Source organism: Nylanderia fulva, unplaced genomic scaffold (assembly GCF_048542155.1).
Source record: "Nylanderia fulva isolate GAGA-0341 unplaced genomic scaffold, ASM4854215v1 Scaffold134, whole genome shotgun sequence".
Taxonomy (NCBI): domain Eukaryota; kingdom Metazoa; phylum Arthropoda; class Insecta; order Hymenoptera; family Formicidae; genus Nylanderia; species Nylanderia fulva.
Window position 1 is genome coordinate 88,144 of NW_028189559.1, and position 26,555 is coordinate 114,698.

At 31.3% G+C, this 26,555-nt stretch overlaps 2 protein-coding genes across 2 annotated transcripts; both read right to left on the bottom strand.

Annotated features, from left to right (window-relative positions):
• Positions 1–431: 431 nt before the first annotated feature.
• On the bottom strand, positions 432–24,166 carry LOC114933672 (juvenile hormone esterase-like). Its single transcript, XM_085479951.1, has 12 exons — positions 24,029–24,166; positions 18,497–18,653; positions 12,793–12,941; positions 4,772–5,054; positions 4,034–4,219; positions 3,462–3,646; positions 3,196–3,367; positions 2,501–2,821; positions 2,120–2,264; positions 1,878–2,032; positions 530–681; positions 432–437 (listed from the first exon to the last, which is right to left on the bottom strand). The coding sequence occupies exons 2-12, from the start codon at positions 18,576–18,578 to the stop codon at positions 432–434; spliced, it is 1,836 nt and encodes a 611-aa protein (XP_085336077.1). The 5' UTR covers positions 18,579–18,653; positions 24,029–24,166.
• A 1,039-nt stretch (positions 24,167–25,205) lies between these two features.
• On the bottom strand, positions 25,206–25,979 carry LOC146724400 (uncharacterized). The gene is made up of 3 exons (XM_085479944.1): positions 25,928–25,979; positions 25,482–25,722; positions 25,206–25,377 (listed from the first exon to the last, which is right to left on the bottom strand). Exons 2-3 carry the CDS (start codon positions 25,627–25,629, stop codon positions 25,217–25,219), a joined length of 309 nt encoding a protein of 102 aa, XP_085336070.1. The 5' UTR covers positions 25,630–25,722; positions 25,928–25,979; the 3' UTR covers positions 25,206–25,216.
• Positions 25,980–26,555: the final 576 nt, after the last annotated feature.

Consider the following 26,555-nt stretch of genomic DNA (forward strand, 5'->3'; position numbering starts at 1 on the left):
AAAACTAATATTAGGAAAAACAAAACTAATATGAAAAATAAACTAATATTAGGAAGAATAATACTAATATTAGGAAAAATGTATTTTCGGCAAGTTCTAAAGTATTAAAAGTTAATATAAAATTGAGAAATGTGGCGCGCGCTCGTAGCGCGCTTTTGTTGTTCTAGTATTTTAAAAAAATTAATGAGAAGGAATAAATTATCGAATTCATTTGTCTACCTCTATTGGATATACCTTATATTGCATAAGGTCACGAGTGCATATTATTCTTGTAACTTTTTGAAAGTTTCTAGAAGTTATTATTTTCTAAGAATGCGTGTTTTTCTATAAAGATAAAGTTTAAACAAAGTTACTATATTTTTTACATTTCTATTTTTTCCAACGTTCGAAAAGTAGGGGAGACTAGGGCTAAATGTTACATGGATAAAATGTTACACCTATAAAATTATCCAACAAACAGTTTGTATCACTTGTCAAAGTGAAACATTTAACAAAGATGGTAATATTTATAATCATTATCTGTACTTACTTGAAATCTGAGATCACCCACTGGAGGTTTAGCATATGATATTCCACGAAAGGCATTGTAAGAACCATAGATGCTTTCTTCGACGATGCCGACTAATGTCCCTTCAAACACATTTACTGTTACTCTGTTCGACGATGCAGCGAAGGATGACTCTGAAAAATTTATGCTCTGGCTAATTTATTGCGAAAAATAAGTACTTTTATATAAACATATATAGACATTTTTTTATTGTGATCCAATAACTACGCGATGTCAAAATAGAGTTCGTATCTTCATAAATATGAAGACATTATAAATAATTATTTTGTATGGTACAAGGAAAACGTCGCTTCTATTAAATATATAGATTGTAACAGCAATAAAACTACTATTAACAAATTCTTTAATATTGCAAACAGAATTTGTCTAGTTGCAGATAAAGAATCTTTTTATTTAACAAAATTAATTTTCCTTATAAATAATTTTGCTATCTGTACAACAACTACTAATCTTTATTGTACAAGATATATGTACAACTATAACAATGAACAGATACTTTTCAATGTCATTTTTTTGAAAAAGGAAAAATATATTAGTTGCTATATATGGTTAAATTTTAAGTGTTACCAAAAGTTACAACGTAGTTCCCTTGTAGAAATTTAACATTAGTAACGCCAATTAATCATTTATTTCGAGTACTTAAAATAATAAAATACAATAATTTAAGTACTCGAAATAAGTGAATAAGCACTCAAAATAAGAGATAAATTGGTGTTACTAGTGATAAATTTCTATAAGGGTTAGATTTTTATACAGGTATATAGAATTATATATACAGAGTATCTCAAAATTATATTCTTCAGCAAAAATGTCGAGAGGGATGTCATAATTTTTTCTGTTTCCAATTTTTACCATGTACATACATATATTTTAGTAACTAAATCTTAAATTAAAATTCTATTATAATAAAGAATGTAGTTTTGTTAATATTTCATTTTCACAAGGCTTAATTTCTAATTTATAATTATAGTAATAATGTATAATAATAAGGTATAATAAGGCTTAAGTTATAATTAAACGAAAAACTTAATTTTTTTCAATCGCTTATAACTCGAAAATTATTGGTGCCTCGACATTTCTGCCGAGAAAAAATCGTCTCCAAATGATCTCCATTGACACATCAATCTGTTTCTCACTGTCAGTCTTATGTTAGTTTGTCAGTTTTTGAACTAAAAGGTTTTTTTTCGGAGGAATTTAATTTTAGAGTTAGATTTCTTTTTATTTTATCTCATACTATAGGTCTGTGTAAAGTTTCGTATAGTTAACGAATGGTTCTGTGTGGTAGAAAATTGTTCGAATTTGGTATAACCTTTTGATAATTTAAGTCTGTTCTCCCAATCCCATCGTTGGTTTCCTTTAATAAGAATCTTCATTCGAGGTTTTTTAATAATATTTAAATAATCATACGTAGTTCCATTTTTCACTGGAGACCATGTAAAATTAGCTGAAGAAGGTGTTGGATTTCTGCAATAAATGTGTAATTGATTATTATTACGTGATTGTACGATGTCACAGTAAATATTCGTATAAGAAATGTCAAGTCTACGGTACCCCGTTTTAGCAAAATTTGTCCACATCTGCGTTAAGTATTCCATAATTTTATAATCCGGCGTACCACGTGCAAATGGTAACACACCGAATGTTTTTCCTATATGAGGATAAAATAAATAGCCCAGTTCCTCGAAGTGAGATGTACCTGCAAAATATTGTTACGTAAATTAATTTCAAACGTTGATAATTTTTTCCATACATTACAAGTGCATTATAAAATTTATATTTAAATGTTCTCTAAATTTTTTAAATCAAATTTCTCCAGAACTACGTGTGTCTTTTTACAATCATATGTAGAAAAAAATTTCACGTTTACTTCTTTTCTAACTGTAATATTAATTTGATTCTTACATAGTTCTATTTTAATTAACAACGCAATACCTGAAAGCGGTTTTTGAAAAAATATTTTCTTCACAGGAGAGGTTTCACTTTTGTACGAAAATTTGTACAAGTAAGTCGACTCGTTAACATTAGAATTCATTTGAGTATCAATTGCTTGTATAATGCCTCTATAGATATGCTGATCGCCGATAAAATCAGAAAGATAATTTATAGTTTCCTCCGACACTGTTTTATTACCAAAATACAATGATCGTAATTCTGGTACCGTGATCCCAAGTTGTGGTAATTGACGCAAAACTCTAGGATATATGGCTTTCTTGAAATCATAATCAATTTCCTTTAAAGTCTCGTTGTTTAACACTGAAACAATTTTTATAACGATTTTAATTTTAATTTTATTTGATTTTATTTATTTTAATTTTAATTTTAATTTTTAATTTCTATAATGATTTCTTATTTAGGTATTATAAATATATATGTAGCTCTATTACGTAGAAACAAAACGGTTTTATTAATAAATAATTAATAATTATTTTGTACTGCTATTAATATATTTTGTGCTATTAATTATTAATATTGATTAAATTTATTATAACATTCTATGTTCATCAAAACATTTTCAAAATATTGCAGATCGTTTTTCTATGAAAATTCTACATAAAATAGTGATTCATGATATACTAATAATTAATAATGTGTAATAATGAAAAGCAAAAGCAAATATATATATTTACGGCCGACAAAAGTGGCATTAATGAAACAATTGCCTTCCTGGTTATTATATCCGAACATAATTGGTATTTCAATTCCATTACGTAATAATTGCAATGGATTTTCTGGTAAAAAAGGATTCGATGACTTGGAATCCACGGTCGGCGTAAATGCAAGCAAAATATCTAAGCCAATCTGCAAGAACATAATATTCTTAATATAAAAAAATAGTTTATAGTAATTCATCGAACATTATTATTGCAATAATCGTAATAGAGCGTCAAAAGACCTCCGCTGCTATCAATTTTCTTCCGTCTATGTCTTTCAGAAATTTCAAGGCGTCTTCCGGATCAAAAGTCGCATTACCAAGCTTCTGAGCTAACATCAGACCGTTATTGATAGCATCGTCTTGTTCAGTGAAAGCCCAAGGAACTGTCATGACACCACTTTGACATATTGCTTTATGAAATAAACCTGTTAAGCACACATGTGCACATAATATAATTGACACTTGAAGTTTAATATGATTTTATCATGAGATTTTTACATTTTTCCTCTTTGACTCGATGTGACACATAAAATTAATTAGCGTGGTTTTAATTTTCAATTCTCAATTTAGAATCGATATTTTTTTACTGAAAGATGTTATTAGGTATCTTCTAAGTAATTTTCTACGATGTTTTAAAACGTCGATATTATATAGTTTGCAATCGAAATTTAAGTTAGAATGAAAAAAAAATCTTATTAAAAATTTTTTTGCTACAGCAAATCTATAAAATGTTTTAAATTTTTTTTTGTGTAAAATGTGTTTCTAATATTCTTAATATATGTATATTAATATTATGTCCTGTTGATTCGTACCTTTAGCTAACGGTGAAATAGTTAAATAATGAACCATTACTCCACCCGCATTTTGACCAAAAATTGTGACGTTATCGGGATCTCCACCGAATTGCAATATATTTCTTTTAATCCATCTTAACGCCATAACTACATCTTTTAAGCCCTGATTTCCTGTTGCCATTTTCTCATCAAAATTGAGAAAACCTAAAGAGAGAATGAGAGAAACATGTCGTTAATACGTTTAGTAAAGTTTACTATCAAGTCTTAAATATTCGTATTCGCTAGTCAGTAAAATAAGGAATATTAAATAGCCGACCAAACTAGCACAAATTAAAATTAATTAAGTTTCACGACGTTTTGACCATGTGGTTAAAATGTTTTTAACGTTTTTCACTTGAAAAGAACCACAACCACATGTTCGAACTTTTAATCTGTGTTAGTTTGGCCGATTATTTAATATTCCTTATTTATTTATATAAATTATGTAAATATATAAAAATTTCAACAATTAAATAAATTGATTTCACGAGTTTTTTTAATTACTTATAATTCGACAATTGTTAAAAAAAAACATTTATTAAAAAGTTATGATAATTGATTATTGTTTTAAAATTGGTAGTTTAAAAAAATCATACATAGACGTAAATTATTTGGATCGTGGAAAGTAGAATGCGTGTGTATGTGTTTACTTAAAAAAAAAGGTAGATTATTGAACGCAAGTGACATAAAATGATTTTGAGTTAATTAATAATGTACCTAGAACACCTAATCTGTAATTCAGGGTGACGAGTACCACATCCTTCCGCATGATATAATCGGGACCGTACAAAGCCGAGGTGCTGTCTCCCACAAAAAAGCCTCCACCATGTATCCACACCATCACAGCGTTTTTCTTTGAAGTCGTCATATCATTGGTATACACGTTCAAATAGAGACAGTCTTCGTTGCAGACTGTGTCGTTCATATCCACTTGAAGACAATTGTATCCGTAAGACAAAGCGTCTCTATCGCTGGACCATGGTTCTGGTGGTTGCGGATCCTACAATCAGTGTTTTTTATCTAAATATATTTTTATAGATGATCAGTTATATGAAATTTTGGCGCACTCTTATCTTGTTATAGATAATAAAAAAGGTGTATGATCTATATTTGCATCTTAGATGAAAGAAAGTACTAATTACTAATCATAACCCTTTCGTAAATTATTCAGATAATTTGTTTTAGAGTCATAGCATATATATAAAAATAATTAATTACTAGAAACTTAAGCAAGAAGCGATAAAAATTTAGAAATAAAAGTATGAATATATTTTTATATCCCATTTATAATTTACTTTTTTTATAACTGTGTCTACATAAACGATCTTAAAAATTATATTATTTGGAAGTTATCTAGATAAATCGCCACATAATTTTATCTTTTATATATTTAAAACAATATCATTTTAATTTTATCTAACGATGAGGTAAATTTACATATTCATCTCATCTTTATTTTGCTAATTATAAATCATCTAACAATAAGCACAACACTGCCTACAATAAATATGTAAAATTTAAAAAATTACAACAAACACTTGTAGTAACAGATACACATGCAATACAAAATGAGATATGAAACGGGATAAGCATTTGTTTTTCTCATTATTTTGAATATTACGATCTTCTTCAACAGATTTACTAATAGAAGATTCAGATGTCTTGAAAATCTCTGTTGTTTAATCAAAGCCAATTGGGATCTGTTCTAAATTTGGCGATATCGTTAAGTCATAAACCCTTTCTTTAAAAAAAGATATGTTAACTAAGTAAATTTAATTTTAATCGAAGTATTAAGAGTTTTTTCCGCGATGGCTGCTTGTTTCGAAGTTTGTTTCGCGGCTTGAATCACAACCAAGTTGTTTGTCAGTTTTACAATTTGTGATTAAATTTAATTAATATTATTTTAATTTGCCGAGTTTCTATTATGCACATAATTTTGTTTATGTCATCGATCTTTATTATGTACATAATTTTAATTCACCGGTTTAACTGGTTGAAGTTTGGAACGTTTCAGGAGCGATTTTCTAAAAACGGTGGCTTCTACGGTGTTGTGTAGCACAAATGCTTGATTCTCTGTGAAAATTTTATTTTTTCGAAATATAATAGAAGGTTTATTATATATCAAAAGTGTTATGTTGTTGCGTATGCATTTATACGTACTTTGTGATTAATATTGCTATCCAAACAGTAAAATGGATAATTTACAAAAAATCAACTCTATTGAAATAAGGAGATTTGCAGAAATATTATGTAATTTGATGAATTCCATAGAAGATATTAACTTTGATTTTTGTGGGAAAGGATCTGTTTGCGAATTAGTAAGTGTCTTCTTTTAAATATTATATATATATAAACTGAAAAGAATTTACAGAAGAAAGAGATAAGAATGTTATCTTTTTAATTAATAATAATTTTTTATAGAAAAATTTTAATTACATACTTAAAGTTATAATTTCTTTCACTACCAAGAAGAGGCCGCGTGATGTTGCTCTTGGATTTAGATCAACTTTTTACCATTTGTAAGAAGAGGAGAGGTGTCCTGAGTACACTTAAAATATTAGGTGTAGATGACCAGCCATTCGTTAGTAATTAACAAAGAAACATTTTATGTCAGGTAAATTTCTATTTTCTAGCTCAATTTGCAAAGTGTTATTAAACATTACGAACTTTTTAATAATTTTTTCGTATCCAGGAGGTCAAAATTTACAAAAAAATCGATCACTTTTTTTTACATTCTAGTTTAGCTGAGAGAAGATAATAAAAAATGATCGATTTTTGCCTCCAAAAGTCTAAGTAGAAGGAATAGTGTTGTTTGTAGATTTTGACTTCCTGAATACGAAAAAATTATTAAAAAGTTCGTAGTGTTTGGGGAATACCTTGCAAATTGAGTTAGAATATAGAAATTTACCGGACATAAAATGTTTCTTTGTTAATTACTAACGAATGGCTGGCCATCTACACCTAACATTTTAGGTATGCACGCAGGGCACTCCCCCTACAAATAGTAAAAAGTTGATCTAAATCTGAGAGCAACATCACGCGGCCTCTTCTAGTAAGTTTATTATAAAAATTTTTCTATTTTACATTTATGTATTTGTTTAATTTTATATCTAATTTTACATTTATGCATTTTTGTTTTTCCAGCTATTTCAAAAACAGAAAAAAAATTTGATCGAAAGAAATTCTTGAATTATAAAAGGATATGGAATAACAATCAGGGAAATATACGAAGTATTGTACTAAATGTATTACAATCTCGATCCAAAGATACAACGAATATTATGACAAAATCTGTACATGAAGAGACTACTTCAAAACGTTGTAATGAAACGTTACACAAAATAAATTATGAACCGTTACACAATAGTTTAGCTACACCACAGCGATGTACTGTAAGATCGACGCGTAAATTACTTTTTAATGAAAATGACATGGAAAAGTTGACTGATATTGATATGCAATGCGAAAGTACCATAGATTGCGTGAATAATAGTGATAATACATTTAGCAGTAAAGGTGACAATAGTGACAGTTCTATACAATTTTATAAAAAAAATGACAAGAAAAAGTTGACTGATGTTGATATGCAATGCGAAAATAACATAGATTGCGTAAGTAATAGCGATAATACATTTAATAGTAAAAGCGACAATAATGATAGTTCCATACAATTTCATCAAAAGAACGTGAACTTACAAGTACAAAAGAAATTTTCCATTTTGCAAGGACGATTTCATATTCAACAAAATATCATTTTTAACGAATATGAAATCATTAACAGAGATAAAATACGAGAAATAATACAATACAATATGGTACATTTGCTACATTTTCCATGTCTGTTAAAGTTTTATGGCGGAATACGACGTAACAGTGATTGTTTAGTAACATACGCAAAATGCAGATACATCAGTCATGTACAACAATTTAAGTTTGATATAGAGAATTTAAATAATGCTATTGTTGATGTATTTGTTTCAAGTACAAAATGTACTGAAATATTGCACAAAGAACCACCTATTTTTTTTTATTTAAAAGGTGAATCGCGAGATCAGGCAAAGTTAAAAATGAATTATATATCTCCTCGAATGTTGTCCTCGAAAATATGGATCATGAACTTGCTAATGATGGATATTTTGAAGAATTGCGTAGACTTAGTACTTATCAAAAAGCAAAATCTGAGGAAAATAAAAAAAATGACTCATATCTTTCTTCATACGATTTATCTGATTTATTTCAGAAATATATTATAGATCAAGAATCTAATGATCCATATATACGAAATGTAGGTTTGCCATTCCATGTATATATGTATACAAAGAAACAAATTAATGTATTGGATAAAAATGACATTATAATTCATTTTGATGCTACTGGCTCTATTATCCGTAAACCAAAAGGTATAAAGTGCAAACGCATTCTATATTATGCAATCGTTGTTAATAAGAATGGTACTATACTTCCAGTAGCTGAAATGATAACCGCAGTACACGATATTAATGCAATTAGCATATTTTTGAAAACATTCCGACATTTTTTGCCAACTAAACGTTTTAGCTGGCCATTATTCTCAGTTATCGTTGTCGACTGGAGTTGGGCATTAATTAATGCAATTATAAACGAGTGGAATACACTAACAGTATCACAATATTTAGAAGAAGTTTACATAACGCTTAATAAGGAAGAAATAATACGTTCAAACTTAATTGTTGTACATAGCTGTTGTGCACACTTTCAAAAGCGCATTTTGTCTACTATTTCTAACAAATTTTCGAAAAGTATTAAAAATAAAAGTCTCATATTAGAGTGCATGGGTATATTGATACATTGTAACACTTTAAACGATTTAGATTATTGTTATGAAAATTTTATGATCTTATTATTGACATCATCTAACAAAGAGGCTCATAATAGTATTATTGATATGAAAAAATTTTATGCTTTAAAATATAAATTTGAGAATGAAATACACGATGTAAACTCAGATTTTGAACGTGACGCAGACTTTGTAGACAATAATGAGCCAGAAGGTCGAATTTTCATTAATTCGCCATTTTTTAAAAGATACATATCGAAATTGTGCGATTTAAAAAATACTGTTGAAAAAAATAGTGTAAAAGATAATAAATACTATGCTCCAGAAATTGCAGATTACATTACAAGTCATTACATGCCTTTTGTTCCAATGTGGTCTGCGTTACTATTAAAACTGGTTACACCTGATAAAATTCGATTAAGCAATGCGAATGTTGAAAGTTTTTTTAATATTGTAAAAAAAAATGTTTTAAATGATGAAGTAAACTTAAAAGTTGGACGTTTTGTTAAAAAAATGAAAGATTATACAACACAAGTATGCGCTGAATTGAAATTGAATATATCTATAAAACGCAGAAAACGTAATATTAAATATTGTAATACACAAGACACAAATAATGAATTAATAGAAGAAACGTGGCAAAAAAAGTAAAAACCTTTGTACAGTTATTTTGAAGCTCGCTCCTTAGGACGCATAGCTAGAAAGTATAACTTTCGTACAAGTACGCCTATATCAAATAAAAATACAATAGATTTATCAGAATTGAACTTAAGCGAAAGTTCTACTCATGCAAATGTCCTTAAAAATGGGTTATTTTTGGATGTCGAATATTATATGAAATCACCAGACTCTACATTTACAATTGAACAATATGGATCAATAACAAATGCATCAGTAACAGAATTTGATATTTATAATCTTATTGCAGAAGAATTTTGAACTTTAAAAAATGAAAATTGGATTGAAGGCAAGATTATTGATTATTTCGCAATTACCTTACTAAACAGCATCTCTGCTAACTTTATATATGTTTCTACAAATCATTCAAACTATATGATAGGAAATTCCTATAAAACATCTAAGAGTGCACATTGGCGCATGTACAATATAAAAAATCCTATTAGCGGTGTAATGTTAATACCTTATTTATATTTATTTCATTGGCATCTTTTAATTTTTGATTGTTACAAGAATACAATTTTACACTTAGATCCAAAATATACCGAAAGTTCTGACAAGAAACGAGCGATTACAGTATTTAAAAATTATTTAAAGGAAACCTCTTTGATAGATGAGTCTGGTGAAAACATGTGATAGATCGTGGCGCGAAATAACATGTAATAATAGGCCTTTTCAAAAGGATACATTTAATTGTGGAACATATGTTATATATTATCTAGACTGTATAATACGCGACAAATCATTTGATGAAAATTTTAATCCTGCACAATATCGAATTACAATTGCCGAATCCTTATTAACGTCATCTAGATGTATGAAAGACGTTTGTCAATATTGTTTCAACGATCGTCAAATATCTTTAGTAATGTGCAATACTTGTCGACGTTGGGCACATCAATTGTGTCTTAAAAGGAAATTTAATGATACAACAAACTGGACAGATCCAAATGCAAAGTATAGATGCTTATTGTGTGCCAAAGGTTTTCGACCATGGATAAAATATGTTCAATAAAATTTAATCAATCGCATAAAAATTTATTTCTTCTACCCCTCTTTACAACTAACAAAATAGTTTTCAAGTATCGTCATCTTAATGCATACAGTTTCGATATATATCGTAGTTTCGATATATATATATATATATATATATATTATCGTTGAGATGTAGGATCTTTTAAGTGATTTTAAGGGTTGTTTTTCGAGTATAAGGGTGTCTTCCGATGCATGTATCGAATCGTACTGTTTTGTACGTTGTGTAAAAATGTTAGGAGCTCCTCTATGCAAAAGCACAAGGGCGACAAATCATTCGTTGAGATGTAGGATCTTTTAAGTAATTTTAAGGGTTGTTTTTCGAATATAAGGGTGTCTTCCGATGCATGTATAGAATCGTACTGTTTTGTACGTTGTGTAAGAATGTTAGGAGCTCCTCTATGCAACAGCACAAGAGCGATAAATCATTCGTTGAGATGTAGGATTTTTTAAGTGATTTTAAGGGTTGTTTTTCGAGAGTAAGGGTGTCTTCCGACGCATGTATCGAATCGTACTTTCTTGTGTGTTGTGTAAGGATTTTAGGAGCTCCTTTATGCAACAGCACAAGAGCGACAACTCATTTGTTGAGGTGCAAGAATATTTTATTTGATTTTAGGGGTGGTTTTTCGAGTATAAGGGTGTCTTCCGACGCGTGTATTGCATTAATCGTTTCTGTACTTTGTTTTTGGCCCTCAGAACTTGCTTTATGTAAAAGGGTAATGGCAACAAACCCGTTTTTAGAAAATCGCTCCTGGAACGTTCCAAACTTCAACCAGCTACCGATTTACTATTATGTGCGTAATTTTAATTTGCTGAATGTCTATTACGTACATAATTTTATTGCATACATAACTTATTCTTAAATTTATATTGTGTACATAATTTTAATTCTTAAATTTCTATTATGTTTTAAATATCGATTTGCAAAATTTCCATTATGTATGTACATAATATTAGTTAGCCGAATTTCTATTATGTACAATTTTAATTATTTACATAATAAAAATTCGGCATGTTAATTCATGCCAAAATTATTATTAATTAATTGAAAAACGTTTATTAATTATTCAAATATATTGCAAGTTTAAAATTTCATAGAATTTGATTTTAATAATATAAATATGATGTTTTTTAAATCGGCTAACAGAGCCAAAGCACGAAAAATTAATTATTCGGAACTGTATCTCTTGGTTTGAGATCACTAAGTTCCATATATAAATTAATCTCGAAACTTACATATGGAGAAATAGGCGCGAAAAATATAGGTCCGAAAAGTCGCTGAAGCGGGAATCGAACCCGCGTCTTTCACTTTCCGGGCGACTGCTGTTACCAACTAAGCTGTTTAGATTTTTTCGATCTTATATTTTTCATTTACCTTTAAGTAGATGTTAGCAAATAACGCCGTGATTAGGCCAAGGCGTGAATAAAATCAGAAAGAAATATTTTTATTTGATTTTATTTATTTTTATTTATTTTTATTTAATAAATGTTATAAGCGTAACCCAATTTAAATTCATCGACTTATTAAACCAAAATGTTCATTAAAAAATAGACTCTAATGCGTAATATGTCATAATTTTTCTTAAAAGAATTTTTATTGTTTTTATATTTACTGAAGAAGGCTGAGGTAACAGCCGAAACGTTTTATTATTTTTATTATCATTGTATCTACTAAGAAATAAATCAATTATGTGTAGACATTACATCTCTCACTAATTTAATATGCTCGTTATAGTTGGCCCTGTCTTTCTAAATCTTAATTTTATAATATCACACGAGCCTTGTCTTTAAATATCTAATTGTTTTCCTTATTAAATTTAAATATTTTTATTTATTTATTTTATTTATTTATTTGATTTGATTTATTTATTTTTATTTGATAAAAATATTTCTTTCTGATTTTAATAAGTTAATGAATATAGTCATTCTTAAAACTGAATACGTAATATCTTTGTTCAAAATAGGACATATGTTTATAATAATTTTTTTGTCTAAAATGATATGTACAATTATGTCCTAAAATTATGTAAAAGATCATTCCTCTTGTATAACCGATTTTATTTCTAATTATTTGTAATTTACTGTAATTTTTATGTTTTATAAAATTATCTAATAAACAGTTTGTATCACTTGTTAAAGTAAAACTTTTTTACAAAGATAGTAATATTTATAATCCAGATACTAATATTCAATAATCATTCTCTGTACTTACTTGAAATCTGAGATCACCCACTGGAGGCTTAGCATATGGTATTCCACGAAAGGCATTGTAAGAATCGTTATATTTGCTTTCCTTGACGATGCCGATTAATGTCCCTTCAGACACATCTACTTTTACTCTGTTCGACAATGCGGATAGCTCTGAAAGATTTATGCTCTGGCTAATTTATTGCGAAAAATAAGTATTTATATAAAAACATATATAGATATTCTCTTATTATGATCTGAAAGCTAAGCGATGTTAAAATAAAGTTCGTATCTTGATAAATTTAAAGATATATAAATAATTATTTTGTGTGCTAAAAGGAAAACGTCGCTCTTATTAAATATATACATTGTAACAGCAATAAGACTACTATTAACAAATTGTTTGATATTGCAAACAAAATCCGTCTTGTCGCAGATAAAAAATTTTTTTATTTAACAAAATTAATTTTTTTTATAAATCATTTTGCTATCTGTACATCTAATAAATTTTATTACACAAGATATATGTATGTACAATTATATCAACAAACGGATACTTTTCAATGTCATTCCTTTGAAAAAGAAAAATATACAATATTAATTACTATGCATGGTTAAATTTTAAGTATTACGAAAAGTTACAACATATTTAGATTTTTATATAGGTATGTAAAATTATATATATAGAGTATCCCAAAATTACATTCTTCAGCAAAAATGTCGAGAGAAAGGTCATCATTTTTTGCATGTTTCCAATTTTTACCATGTATATCTTTGTAACTAAATCTTAATTAAATTAAAATTCTACTAAAATAAAAATTGTGATTTTGTTAATATTTCATTTTCACTAGGCTTAATTTATAATTTATAATAAGCAATAATGTATAATATAATAATAAGGTATAATAAGGCTTAAGTTATAATTTGACGAAAAGCTTAATTTTGTAACGGCGTAGCCGTTACTAACGCCTCGCGGGCCGATCACCCGCCCGCCACTTGAGGCTATGGCGCCTAAGGCGCCCCTAAGCACAAAATCATAACTGATACACGGGTCACCCTACCCCAGGGGCGCCCCACTACAACCCCCAGAGGCGCCCCACTACGACGCCGGCGTTACCCCCACCACAGCCTCGAGGTAGAGTGGGGGAACCGCCGGCAGGGTATATAAGCCGGCTCGACGGATGAGCCGGCACCAGTCCTGCTCCAGACCTCCTAGCCAGGCAACGGGCTTCTCGTTGTTACGCCGGGTTTCCCGGTTTCTGGCCTCCTACCTTTAGTATCGGGCAACGGGTTTCTCGTTGTTACGCCGGGTTTCCCGGTTTCCGGTCTCTTCCTGTTACACGCCGGGCAACGGGTTTCTCGTTGTTACGCCGGGTTTCCCGGTTTCCGGTCTCTTCCTGTTACACGCCGGGCAACGGGTTTCTCGTTGTTACGCCGGGTTTCCCGGTTTCCGGTCTCTTCCTGTTACACGCCGGGCAACGGGTTTCTCGTTGTTACGCCGGGTTTCCCGGTTTCCGGTCTCTTCCTGTTACACGCCGGGCAACGGGTTTCTCGTTGTTACGCCGGGTTTCCCGGTTTCCGGTCTCTTCCTGTTACACGCCGGGCAACGGGTTTCTCGTTGTTACGCCGGGTTTCCCGGTTTCCGGTCTCATTCCTGCTATACACCGGGTGACGGGTTTCTCGTCATTACGCCGGGTTTCCCGGTTTCCGGTTTCTTCCTGCCATAGGCTATACGCCTCCGTACACCGTATCTCTAAGTTATACCGGGTAATTTGTAAATCTTTTCCGGACACCGCTACAGGCTATACGCCTCCTTATTTTGTTTATACCGAGTAGTCAATAAGTTTCTCTATTTAGGGCTTTATGCCAACAAACATTTCGTTTATACCGAGTAGTCAATAAGTTTCTCTATTTAGGGCTTTATGCCAACAAACATTTCGTTTATACCGAATAGTCAGTAAGTTTCTCTATTTAGGGCTTTATGCCAACAAACATTTCGTTTATACCGAGTAGTCAGTAAGTTTCTCTATTTAGGCTTTATGCCAACAATCATTTTGTTTACTTGTTTCTTTTTGAATAAACCAAAGTATTGTTAATAAGGAATAAGCGAGTCTGAATCTCCCCCTTCCTCCCGAATCCTGGAACCGGCGAGCCGATCCGCGGCGTCGGGAAAGGTGAACCGTTACATGGCGCCCGAACAGGGACCTGCCCAGTGGAGATCCCGACTCGCTTAAGCCTATCCAGATGCCCGCGTGGGTAAATCAATTATCAAAAACCGAAGCTATTGCCTTGGCCAAAAGACACGGAATCGATAGCCAAGGAACTTTAGACGAGGTCCGCCGACGCCTCCGCCGATTTGTCGGGCAAAACCCCGCGCTATTTCGAACTCACCTACCTGTGCCCACTATCAACGTCGAAATGGCCACCGGAAGCCCAACCAAAGACGAAGAAGCTACCACCCCGACACCTGTTGAACCAGCCAGGATCATGGACCAGATCCGAAAATGGGGGTGCCACTTCGAGGGCAAGGACCCCCTGGCATTCCTCGAGCGTACGGAAGAGCTGTGCCTGGGCTACGGCTACACCGACGCCCAGATGCTGTTAGGGCTACCCGAACTCTTACGGGGAGACGCCCTGCTGTGGTATCGCAACATCCGCGATACCATAGCCAGCTGGGCCGACTTTCGCCAAGCTGTCCGCCAGCAATACCTGCCAAACGGGTATGAGAGACAGATGAAAAGGACGATCCAGGGACGTCAACAACGCTCTAAAGAGTCCTTCCAAAAGTACGCCACCGAGGTCCTGACCATGATGCGGCGCGCCGGGGGATATTCACCCCTAGACCAACTGGAACAGCCCTACGAAAACATGGATCCGGAGTACCAATTGTACGATCCGCCGTCTAGGGAGGGGGTAGTGTAACGGCGTAGCCGTTACTAACGCCTCGCGGGCCGATCACCCGCCCGCCACTTGAGGCTATGGCGCCTAAGGCGCCCCTAAGCACAAAATCATAACTGATACACGGGTCACCCTACCCCAGGGGCGCCCCACTACAACCCCCAGAGGCGCCCCACTACGACGCCGGCGTTACCCCCACCACAGCCTCGAGGTAGAGTGGGGGAACCGCCGGCAGGGTATATAAGCCGGCTCGACGGATGAGCCGGCACCAGTCCTGCTCCAGACCTCCTAGCCAGGCAACGGGCTTCTCGTTGTTACGCCGGGTTTCCCGGTTTCTGGCCTCCTACCTTTAGTATCGGGCAACGGGTTTCTCGTTGTTACGCCGGGTTTCCCGGTTTCCGGTCTCTTCCTGTTACACGCCGGGCAACGGGTTTCTCGTTGTTACGCCGGGTTTCCCGGTTTCCGGTCTCTTCCTGTTACACGCCGGGCAACGGGTTTCTCGTTGTTACGCCGGGTTTCCCGGTTTCCGGTCTCTTCCTGTTACACGCCGGGCAACGGGTTTCTCGTTGTTACGCCGGGTTTCCCGGTTTCCGGTCTCTTCCTGTTACACGCCGGGCAACGGGTTTCTCGTTGTTACGCCGGGTTTCCCGGTTTCCGGTCTCTTCCTGTTACACGCCGGGCAACGGGTTTCTCGTTGTTACGCCGGGTTTCCCGGTTTCCGGTCTCTTCCTGCTATACACCGGGTGACGGGTTTCTCGTCATTACGCCGGGTTTCCCGGTTTCCGGTTTCTTCCTGCCATAGGCTATACGCCTCCGTACACCGTATCTCTAAGTTATACCGGGTAATTTGTAAATCTTTTCCGGACACCGCTACAGGCTATACGCCTCCTTATTTTGTTTATACCGAGTAGTCAATAAGTTTCTCTATTTAGGGCTTTATGCCAACAAACATTTCGTTTATACCGAGTAGTCAATAAGTTTCTCTATTTAGGGCTTTATGCCAACAAACATTTCGTTTATACCGAATAGTCAGTAAGTTTCTCTATATAGGGCTTTATGCCAACAAACATTTCGTTTATACCGAGTAGTCAGTAAGTTTCTCTATTTAGGCTTTATGCCAACAATCATTTTGTTTACTTGTTTCTTTTTGAATAAACCAAAGTATTGTTAATAAGGAATAAGCGAGTCTGAATCTCCCCCTTCCTCCCGAATCCTGGAACCGGCGAGCCGATCCGCGGCGTCGGGAAAGGTGAACCGTTACAATTTTCTTCAATCGCTTATAACTCGAAAATTATTGGACCCTCGACATTTTTGCCGAGGAAAAATCGTCTTCAAATGACCTCAGGAATCTCCTTATTATTAGGGGGTCTAGTAATTTTTACACCCAATATATATACATATTTTTATAAAATTCGTGTTATCTACGCAACGCACAATTTTTTTCTGTTATTTTCTACCAAATGTTAGCTAGCGCCTTGATAGTATACGTATCTAAGAGCTAGACTACCACAATGTTACACATAAAGGCAAGCACTGACTATAGACTTACTATATTGACGCTAGTTCGTGTTTAGAAGAACTGGCTCGTAGCTATGCATCCGCGATTTTAATGGACACCCTGTATAAATGCAAATTTTTTCGCGGAATTGCGGAACAAATAAAAATAGCGATCCACGCGTGCTGAAACGGTAATACACAAGTCTGCGGAGAAGCTTTCCCGGGCAAGGAGATATAAATAAATTCAATGTGCAATTGATTGTGGTATACGGAATTTTATAAATCGGAAATTGTTCTATTTGATAAACGATCGCGCGACATTTTGTGTGTTTATTTGCGCGTTTTTCGTTGGAAAGCTCACTGTATTAGAGGACTTTAAATGATTTCCAGTAACGGAACGGTTCGGGTACACAATTCGGGCCTCTTTTGCTTGAATTATATACCATCTACAGTATTTGCTGTTATCTAAATAAAATTATATAGATGATCATCTAGATAAAATTTTATTTTATCTTTAGATAAATAATAAAAATATATATTTTCTATATCTACATTTTGGATGAAAAAAAGGGTTATCTTTATTAAAATTCAGATAATTTGGTTTAGAGTTATAACATAAAAATTATTAATTAGTAGAACTTAAGCAATAATTATGTCGCCAGTGTTTGCTGTTCTCTAAATGAAATTATATAGCTAAAATTTTGGCATTCTTTTTTCTTTAAATAGATAATAAAAATATTTAACTGCATCTTAGATAAAAAAATTAAGTGTTATCATTACTAAATTATCTAGAATAATGTTCAGATAATTTGATTTAGAGTCATAGCCAGGGTTTGCTGTTATCTAAATAAAATTATATAAAGGATCTAGTTAAAATTTTGACATTATTTTATCTTTATATAGATAATAAAAATATGTTTTTATCTATAGCTGCATCTTAGATAAAAAGAGTGTTATTTTTATTAAATTATCTAGACTAATGTTCAGATAATTTTTGGTTTAAAGTCATAGCACATAAAGATACTTAAGTAATAAAGCTTAAGTAGTAGGCGATAACAATTTATAAATAAAAATATGAATATAATTTTATATATACCTTTTATAATTTAAATTTTTTTGTAATTGTGTTTACATAAGCGGTTTTAAAAATAATATTATCAAGAAAATATTTAGATGAATCGCCACATAATTTTATTTTTTATCTAGATAAATTTAAAACAAAATCATCTTTATTTTTTCTAAGATAAATTTACATATTTTTATCTCAGCTTTATCCAGTTAATTTTAAAATCATTTAAACACAACACTGACCATCTGATAAATAAAAGTCTTACTTGTGTGTACAGGTTGATTGAGTATTTGAAGCGTTAGAATGCATCTCAAAATAGAAATCAAACATAGGTTCACGTTTAACATTTTTAACTCTATTCACGGATGGCACAATATTGTTACACAATATCTCGACTAGAAGAGGCTGACGAGGTCAACGATCTGTAAAATAGTAGAAGATACTTTTACCATAAGAAAATAGTAAAAAAATGTAAAAAATGTTGGTATCTGCGAAGTGACGCAGAACGACGATATACAATATTTTAACTGTATGATGTTAACCGCTGTAACTGGGTCATACAGTGTTATACAATATTGCTAATATTGTTTGAAAAACACTCTATTTATTAAATTAATTAATTCCTTTTGAACTGATTCTCTCACAAGAAACAGTTGCGTACATGCCACGGAAAAAAAAAGATTGCTATCACACCATACATGTATTTTATATGACAGCAATCCTTTAACAACTCCAGTGTATATATCTATAGAAAAACAATAAAGAAATTCAAGACAATGAACAGATTTAAATATATTACATCTTTTATATAAATAATTCTAAGTGAACTCACTACATATATTGTTGATATCTTGTAGTTTTAATTAAACTATGGAAAAGACGATGCGGATAGTGATATGCAGTGATGTTGCAAAGAAATTGAAAAGTAATGTTCGCTATAAATTTGCTGTTTGTCAACGATCGTCTGTTCGTTCCGGTGTTTTATATGGTACTGAAAATGTGCGAGCGTCTCGAAACGGCTACCAGAATTATTGTATCGTCATATTTACGTTTATTTTCATGTACATCTGTATAATCTCTAAAAACTCACCTTTAAAAAAAGGTAAAAAAAGGCGACCAGTTAAGGGCACGCCATTAACAAAAATTATCCATTGCAAACCCATGTAGAATCCTATCCTATTGCAAACCCATGTAGAATCCTATGAAAAATTAATCATTGCAAACCCATGTAGAATCCTAGGCAAAATTAACCATTGCAAACCCATGTAGAATCGTACCCATTGCAAACCTATGTAGAATCCTATGAAAAATTAACCATTGCAAACTCATATAGAATCCTATGAAAAATTAACCATTGCAAACCCATGTAGAATTGTATTAAAAATTATCCATTGCAAACTTATGTAGAATCCTACATTGCAAACCCATGTACAATAGAATTGTATGAAAAATTATCGATTATAAACCCATGTACAATCGTAACAAAAGTAATGAAATAAAAAAAAAATTGCGCCAAGTGAAAGTAGAAACTTGTACCAGTGGAAAATTAAAGTTGCAGACATATATAGAGTCGTATAATGAATCAGTAAAAATTTAAATTTGCAAATGTAGAATCGTACCATAAAAAAACTTATCTTTTAAAAAAAAAGATAAACAAGATGCCAAGTCCATGCGCCATGTGAAAAAGAAATAAAAAAATTTTAGTTAAAAAAACTGGGAGCGCTGCTAAATAATATTCTAACAATATTAAAATTAAATTGTTACTTTTAAACTCATTACAGTTAAAATATGTTTTGTGTTTAAATTAATTAATGTTACTTTAAGGTGCATTGTAATTTTGAAACTTAGCAGCGCGCCCAGTTTTTTTAACTAAAACTTTTTTATTTCTTTTTCACATGGCGCATGGACTTGGCATCTTGTTTATCTTTTTTTTTAAAAGATAAGTTTTTTTATGGTACGATTCTACATTTGCAAATTTAAATTTTTACTGATTCATTATACGACTCTACATATGTCTGCAACTTTATTTTTCCACTGGTACAAGTTTCTACTTTCACTTGGCGCAATTTTTTTTTTATTTCATTACTTTTGTTACGATTGTACATGGGTTTATAATCGATAATTTTTCATACAATTCTATTGTACATGGGTTTGCAATGTAGGATTCTACATAAGTTTGCAATGGATAATTTTTAATACAATTCTACATGGGTTTGCAATGGTTAATTTTTCATAGGATTCTACATGAGTTTGCAATGGTTAATTTTTCATAGGATTCTACATAGGTTTGCAATGGGTACGATTCTACATGGGTTTGCAATGGTTAATTTTGCCTAGGATTCTACATGGGTTTGCAATGATTAATTTTTCATAGGATTCTACATGGGTTTGCAATAGGATAGGATTCTACATGGGTTTGCAATGGATAATTTTTGTTAATGGCGTGCCCTTAACTGGTCGCCTTTTTTTACCTTTTTTTAAAGGTGAGTTTTTAGAGATTATATCATTCATTTTTGTATATTTTTATGACCGGAATAGAACAATTATTAAACATGTTTATCTAAACTTCTTTGCTTAAAATGATGTGTACAATCATATCCTAGAATCCTGATCATTCTTCCTAAAGCACCCTATTTATATAAATTTACCCATATGTGTGTGTGTGTGTGTATATGTGTGTGTGTGTGTGTACTAATGTCGAGCATTTTTTATACATTTTCTATTAAATTTAGATAAAAGTTGCAGGATTTCGAAAAAGAAAAAGTTGACACAGACTTTTTCCTAAACGGCGATTTTCAAGGTTATTTAAAGATCACTTATATTTTCAAAATAGAATTACCTTAATTTTTCTCATATAAATCGATTTAACTCGCAATATTTACTATAAAAAGTTGTAAAGATATAATTTTTACATAATCTTACATAAACTTCGAAATATTACAAATATTTTATTTTATGAAATATTTCAGTTTATGTAAAATTATGTTAACTATCTTTTAAATTATTCACTTTTAGCCATCTTACCCTTACAACCTTTTATAGTGAATATTGCAACAAATTGGTTTATATATATAATATATATATAACATCAGTTATTATTAATTGATGTTTACATTTATTTTTAGACTTACTAGAGCTCAAATGCTCCACATTTTTTGCAAAAACTGTTTATTCTACAGATTTCAAATATGCTTTTAAATGATGATTGAATATTTCCTTTTTTTAATTATTTTCATTATTATTTTTCAATCTCAATCAACTTCTATAACCTTATGCCAGCAGGATACAAATACATGTATGTCTTTATTATTGTATCAACTCTTGTCTTTTCCATGTAACCATGTCTTCATAGTTTGAATTATCCCTTCATCTTCTCAATCTTTCGCAGAGATTTAATTAATTAAATACACTTCACACGAAATAAAGTTTGCTGGAAGATATACAGCAAACGATAACTGTAAAAACATGATTACGTGGAAAGAACAAGAGTTGGTACAGTAAAGGCAAGTAAGTAAGTACATGTAATGTATCGTATTGGCATAACGCTATATCCGCGGAGCAGATAATGTGGCTGTAGAGGTAGTCTGCAGTGCAGCTAATGTGGACGTAGATGTTGATTGAGATAATTGTCTAATATAAAATAGAATTTAAAAATTTAGTTTAAAAAGCTGTTGCATATATAAATAAAGTTTATTTTTTCTAAATTTGGAATATGTTTAATTAATTAATTTTTTAAGTCTATGTTTAATAAATTTTTTAAGTCTGTATTCAATAATTTTATTCATTTGATAAATACATGTATGTCTTTATTTTGATATGTTTAATATAATTAGAAATTCATTATTAATTAGATATGTAAACTATATATTCATATATAATATTTGAAAATATATGTGAATATTTAAATTTTTATCTTCTCCTTCCTCTCCTTCAATCTCTTTAATATCAATAGGTGTATGTGTGTACACGCGCGCACATTTGTGCGTATTTATTTAATTATTGGATAGTTGAGAGTACTTAATTGATAAAAAATTATGATAATAATAATCCTTGTTTTTTTTCTTATTATTTACTCAGATTTTTTGTCTATCTTATAAGATAAACACTTTAGAGATTGAATATTTCAAGTAAACTAATTGTAAGTAAATTTCACATTAATGCATATAGATGTTTAATCATGAATGTACTAAATAAGTACACAAGACGAACAGTGAGTGAGTGAGTGAGAATGAGAGAGAGTGTGTGTGTGTGCGTGTGTGTGTGAGAAAGAGAGAGAGAGAGAGAGAGAGAGAGAGAGAGAGTTAGCCAACATAACCCCGCACGCTGCCGATCATGAATGTACTAAATAAGTACACAAGACGAACAGTGAGTGAGTGAGTGAGAATGAGAGAGTGTGTGTGTGTGTGCGTGTGTGTGTGAGAAAGAGAGAGAGAGAGAGAGAGAGAGAGAGAGAGAGAGAGAGAGAGTTAGCCAACATAACCCCGCACACTGCCGATATGGCGGAGCGCCACTATCGCCATCTGTTGTAAAACGTGCGAGATGGACAAAATTACCACTACATGCATCTTGCATGTGTTGTGTACGTGTGATATATGTGTGCGCATGTGTTGTATACGTGTGAATACGTGTAGCACGATACTACTATGTATGCGTGGTCGATGATGATAATGATGATGATAATGATGATAATGATGATAATGATGACGGGGACGTTTCTTAATAGAAATTTTTCATATTTCGACTTTGCATTTATATATCTCTGCTTACAAATCACGTAGAGCAGAAATAAAGACACTTTTATTATATAATTCGAACTCAATCTATCGATTAAGTCTAGTATAAACTCGATTGCTTCAGCCATTATTGAGGATTCGAAATATTATAAAGACTCAAATGTCCGACTCGCGTTAAGATACACGGTGTCTCCGCTACGCCCTTAACTGGTCGCGAGACACTACCGTGTCTCTTGATATTGGTATGTGTCTTCCTCGTCTTGTGTTTATTATGATTCTGCTTACCTGAGTGCCTATAGTATGTGTGTCTGCGCATATGTATAGATTTGTATGTTAACATTTTTAATTAATTATATTAATTTTTTTTTATTATTTGTATTGTATAACTAAAAAATAATATTATATTCAAATTTTTATTATTTTATACAATTGATATTTGAAACATTCATTCAAGTGGATTTCTTTCAATTTCAAGTAATTGTATCATATTAGAAAATGGAGAAAATATTGTTTTGCCACGGATTTTATTTTTTTTAACTTTTTCTTAAAGCAAATCAAGATTTTTTTACATAATGTACGTTTCGATCATTTTAGACATACGGATTATTAGAAAGAAATTATCTCAGTAAATCTATGATTTTTTGTCAAGATTGGGGTATTAGAAGACATAAAAATTTCATTCAATAAAATTTTTGTAATCACTTTACGTAACTTTTTTCAGAATTTAAACAAAAAGGACTAAACACGCGAATTTCGTTGTTTTCATCTATTTGTAAAGTTTACGAGTTAAAAAGAATTATTAAAATACTTAAGAAATAACATTTTTGTAATATAGTTTTTAATAATTTGAAATTATTATATATAAAATATACACTATATATTTTAGTAAAAATAATTTATATCTTATTGCGGTGGATATTATTATTTTTTATTCGATAAAAATTTTTTAATCACTTTACGTAACTTTCTTTCAGAATTTAAACAAAAAGGACCAAACTCGCAAGTTTCGTTGTTTTTACCTATTTATTACATTTTACTATATAAATAATTCTAACTGAACTTACTTTATGTATTGTTGATATTTTGTAGCTTTAATTCCATTCCGAGCAAGGCGATACGGATGGTGATGCGCAGTGACGTTGGAAAGAAATTGAAAAGTAATGTTCGCTATAAATTTGCTGTTTGGCAACGATCGTCTGTTCGTTCCGGTGTTTTATATGATACTGAAAATGTGCGAGCGTCTCGAAACGGCTACCAGAATTATTGTATCGTCATATTTACGTTTATTTTCATGTACATCTGTATATTGGTATGTGTCTTCCTCGTCTTGTGTTTATTATGATTCTGCTTACCTGAATGCCTATAGTATGTGTGTCTGCGCATATGTATAGGTTTGTATGTTAACATTTTTAATTAATTATATTAGTTATCGATATTATCAATATTTTATTCTTTCTATAAAATTACGAAGGAAAGACGGTCATCACGAGTAGCGTCTGGCAGATATGAATGGAGCGTGTACTACCCTTATAGAAAAGTATTACTGAAAGTACTAAAAAGTATTCAGTAATAAATTATTGCGAATACTGGCAGTATTATTTTGGCGGAGTACTACCAGTATTTCAGAAGTACTGAGTACTACTGGATTACCGGGATCAGTAATAAATTACTACAAATACTGGCAGTATTATTTTGGCGAAGTATTGCCAGTACTTGAGAAGTGTAGAGTAGTATCGAATTACTGGCCAATATTTCATTAATACTCTATATTTCTAAAGTACTGGCAGTGCTCCCCAGAAATAATACTGCTAGTATTTATAGTAATTTATTAATATTATTTAATACATAAAACACATTGTTTCAATTTATTACTATATTTTATTATATAATATATAAATGAATTACATATTTGAAAGCAAAATGTTACATTTCGAAACCGTACAAGTATAATTAATCCAAATCCAAGACAATTAAAATTGATATAAAGAATGTAAAATTGAAAGTAAAATGTTATATTTCAGAACGTTACAAAAATATATCCAAATAAGACAATTAAAAATAGAAAAAATAAAATTGAAAGTTAAATATTACATTTCAGAACGTTATAAGTATAAATAATCCAAATCTCGTTTATTAAGACAATTAAAATTAGAAAATATAAAATTAAAGAAAATATAAGAATATATTGATATATTTTTTACTATTTGTAGGTCACGCTCTTATGCAGAATCTTTCATTTTTTTATCTTGCTGTTATTGAATAACTGCAGGTCCCATTGATATTTGTTTATTTTTGTTACGCCATATATTTGATTTATTATTTAATTTACTTTTCATTGCTTTAAAAATTTCTGCTATTGCAGCCTTGTTTAATGGCCCTTCTGTAGGACAATCAAATTCCTTTAGAATGTATTCTGTGGAAATTAAAAATAATTTTTACTAAACAAAAAGTGCTTTTTGAGAATAAGAGAATATTAAAATTTTTACTTGTAACAATTAGTATATAGCAATATCTTACCCATCACTGCGTTTTTCACAGGAGGATTCAGCTCTGGCTTGGCCTTCACATCTTCTGCATGGAGTTTAGTTTTTCCTCGAGAGAAATTGCTCATTATTCCAGTCATACTATAATTGGCCATTTCCTCATCTGTGAAAACTAGATCCATCACAGAAGCTGTGAATAAAGATAGTTTGCTGCGACTGAGTCTTTTTAATTGTTCGGTCTGTACTTGTCTTCCCGCAAAATCTGTGAGATCTTCCTATAAAATAGAAATAAAGAAAATATATTAAAAAGATATATATATTTTACTAAATGCATATACATATTTAAAGACATAAAATAGACGTAAAATAACATTTTATCTATATCTAATGTCTTTGATATATATGTACATATTTAAAAAAGATCTATTCAAATTTCATGATAAAATTATCATGTGTCACGAAATAAATATTGCTACTTACTATAGTAATTGATGGTTTAGCCTAAAACTTCTCTGGTTGCTCTATATGAGCAATACTTAATAATATCTGCTGCTGTAAATTCTGGAAAATAAAGTACAATAATTGGTCAAGCTTTTTATAATCATTTATCTAAGACCATGGAATTTGTCTAAAATCATGGAAAATATCTCAATAATCTCAGTTATGTTGATATATTGTTTACTCTTCAAGTTCTTCAAAAAAATCCTATGTGGTATATCAAGCTTTTTTCTGTTTCTGAGTTTGCAGTCAAGTTATATTACCACAAAGATATAGTAGTAGGAATATAGGTATATGTATAATAAGACAGTAACAGCTAACATACAAGAAAAATGAAGACTATTTCGGTATATTTTGTGCTTAATAAAATAAAAGTATCCAATATGGTGTTAATAATAGAATCTATCAATAATGATAAAAAACTTTATTACTATATAGCAAGCATTAGGAAAATTTTACTCGATTGTGTTTATCGGTCCAATATTAAAGAATGGAACAAAAAATAAAATTTATCGGTTCATTATTGCCTTATATTGTATTAAATTTATTTAGCATTCTCAGTGGCAAAAACAAAATCCTGGTAACTCATTCCTTATTTAAATTATTCTAG

Coding starts and splice junctions, on each gene's coding strand:
- LOC114933672 (XM_085479951.1), bottom strand. CDS start 18,578: ATGTTAAACGTGAACCTATGTTTGATTTCTATTTTGAGATGCATTCTA. Junction 12,942..18,496: donor CAATCAACCTGTACACACAA/GTAAGACTTTTA, acceptor TAAATCTTTCAG/AGCTATCCGCATTGTCGAAC. Junction 682..1,877: donor CAGACTTAAATTATCAAAAG/GTTATACCAAAT, acceptor TAAATTTTTCAG/AGTCATCCTTCGCTGCATCG.
- LOC146724400 (XM_085479944.1), bottom strand. CDS start 25,629: ATGGATCTAGTTTTCACAGATGAGGAAATGGCCAATTATAGTATGACT. Junction 25,378..25,481: donor TGTGAAAAACGCAGTGATGG/GTAAGATATTGC, acceptor TAATTTCCACAG/AATACATTCTAAAGGAATTT.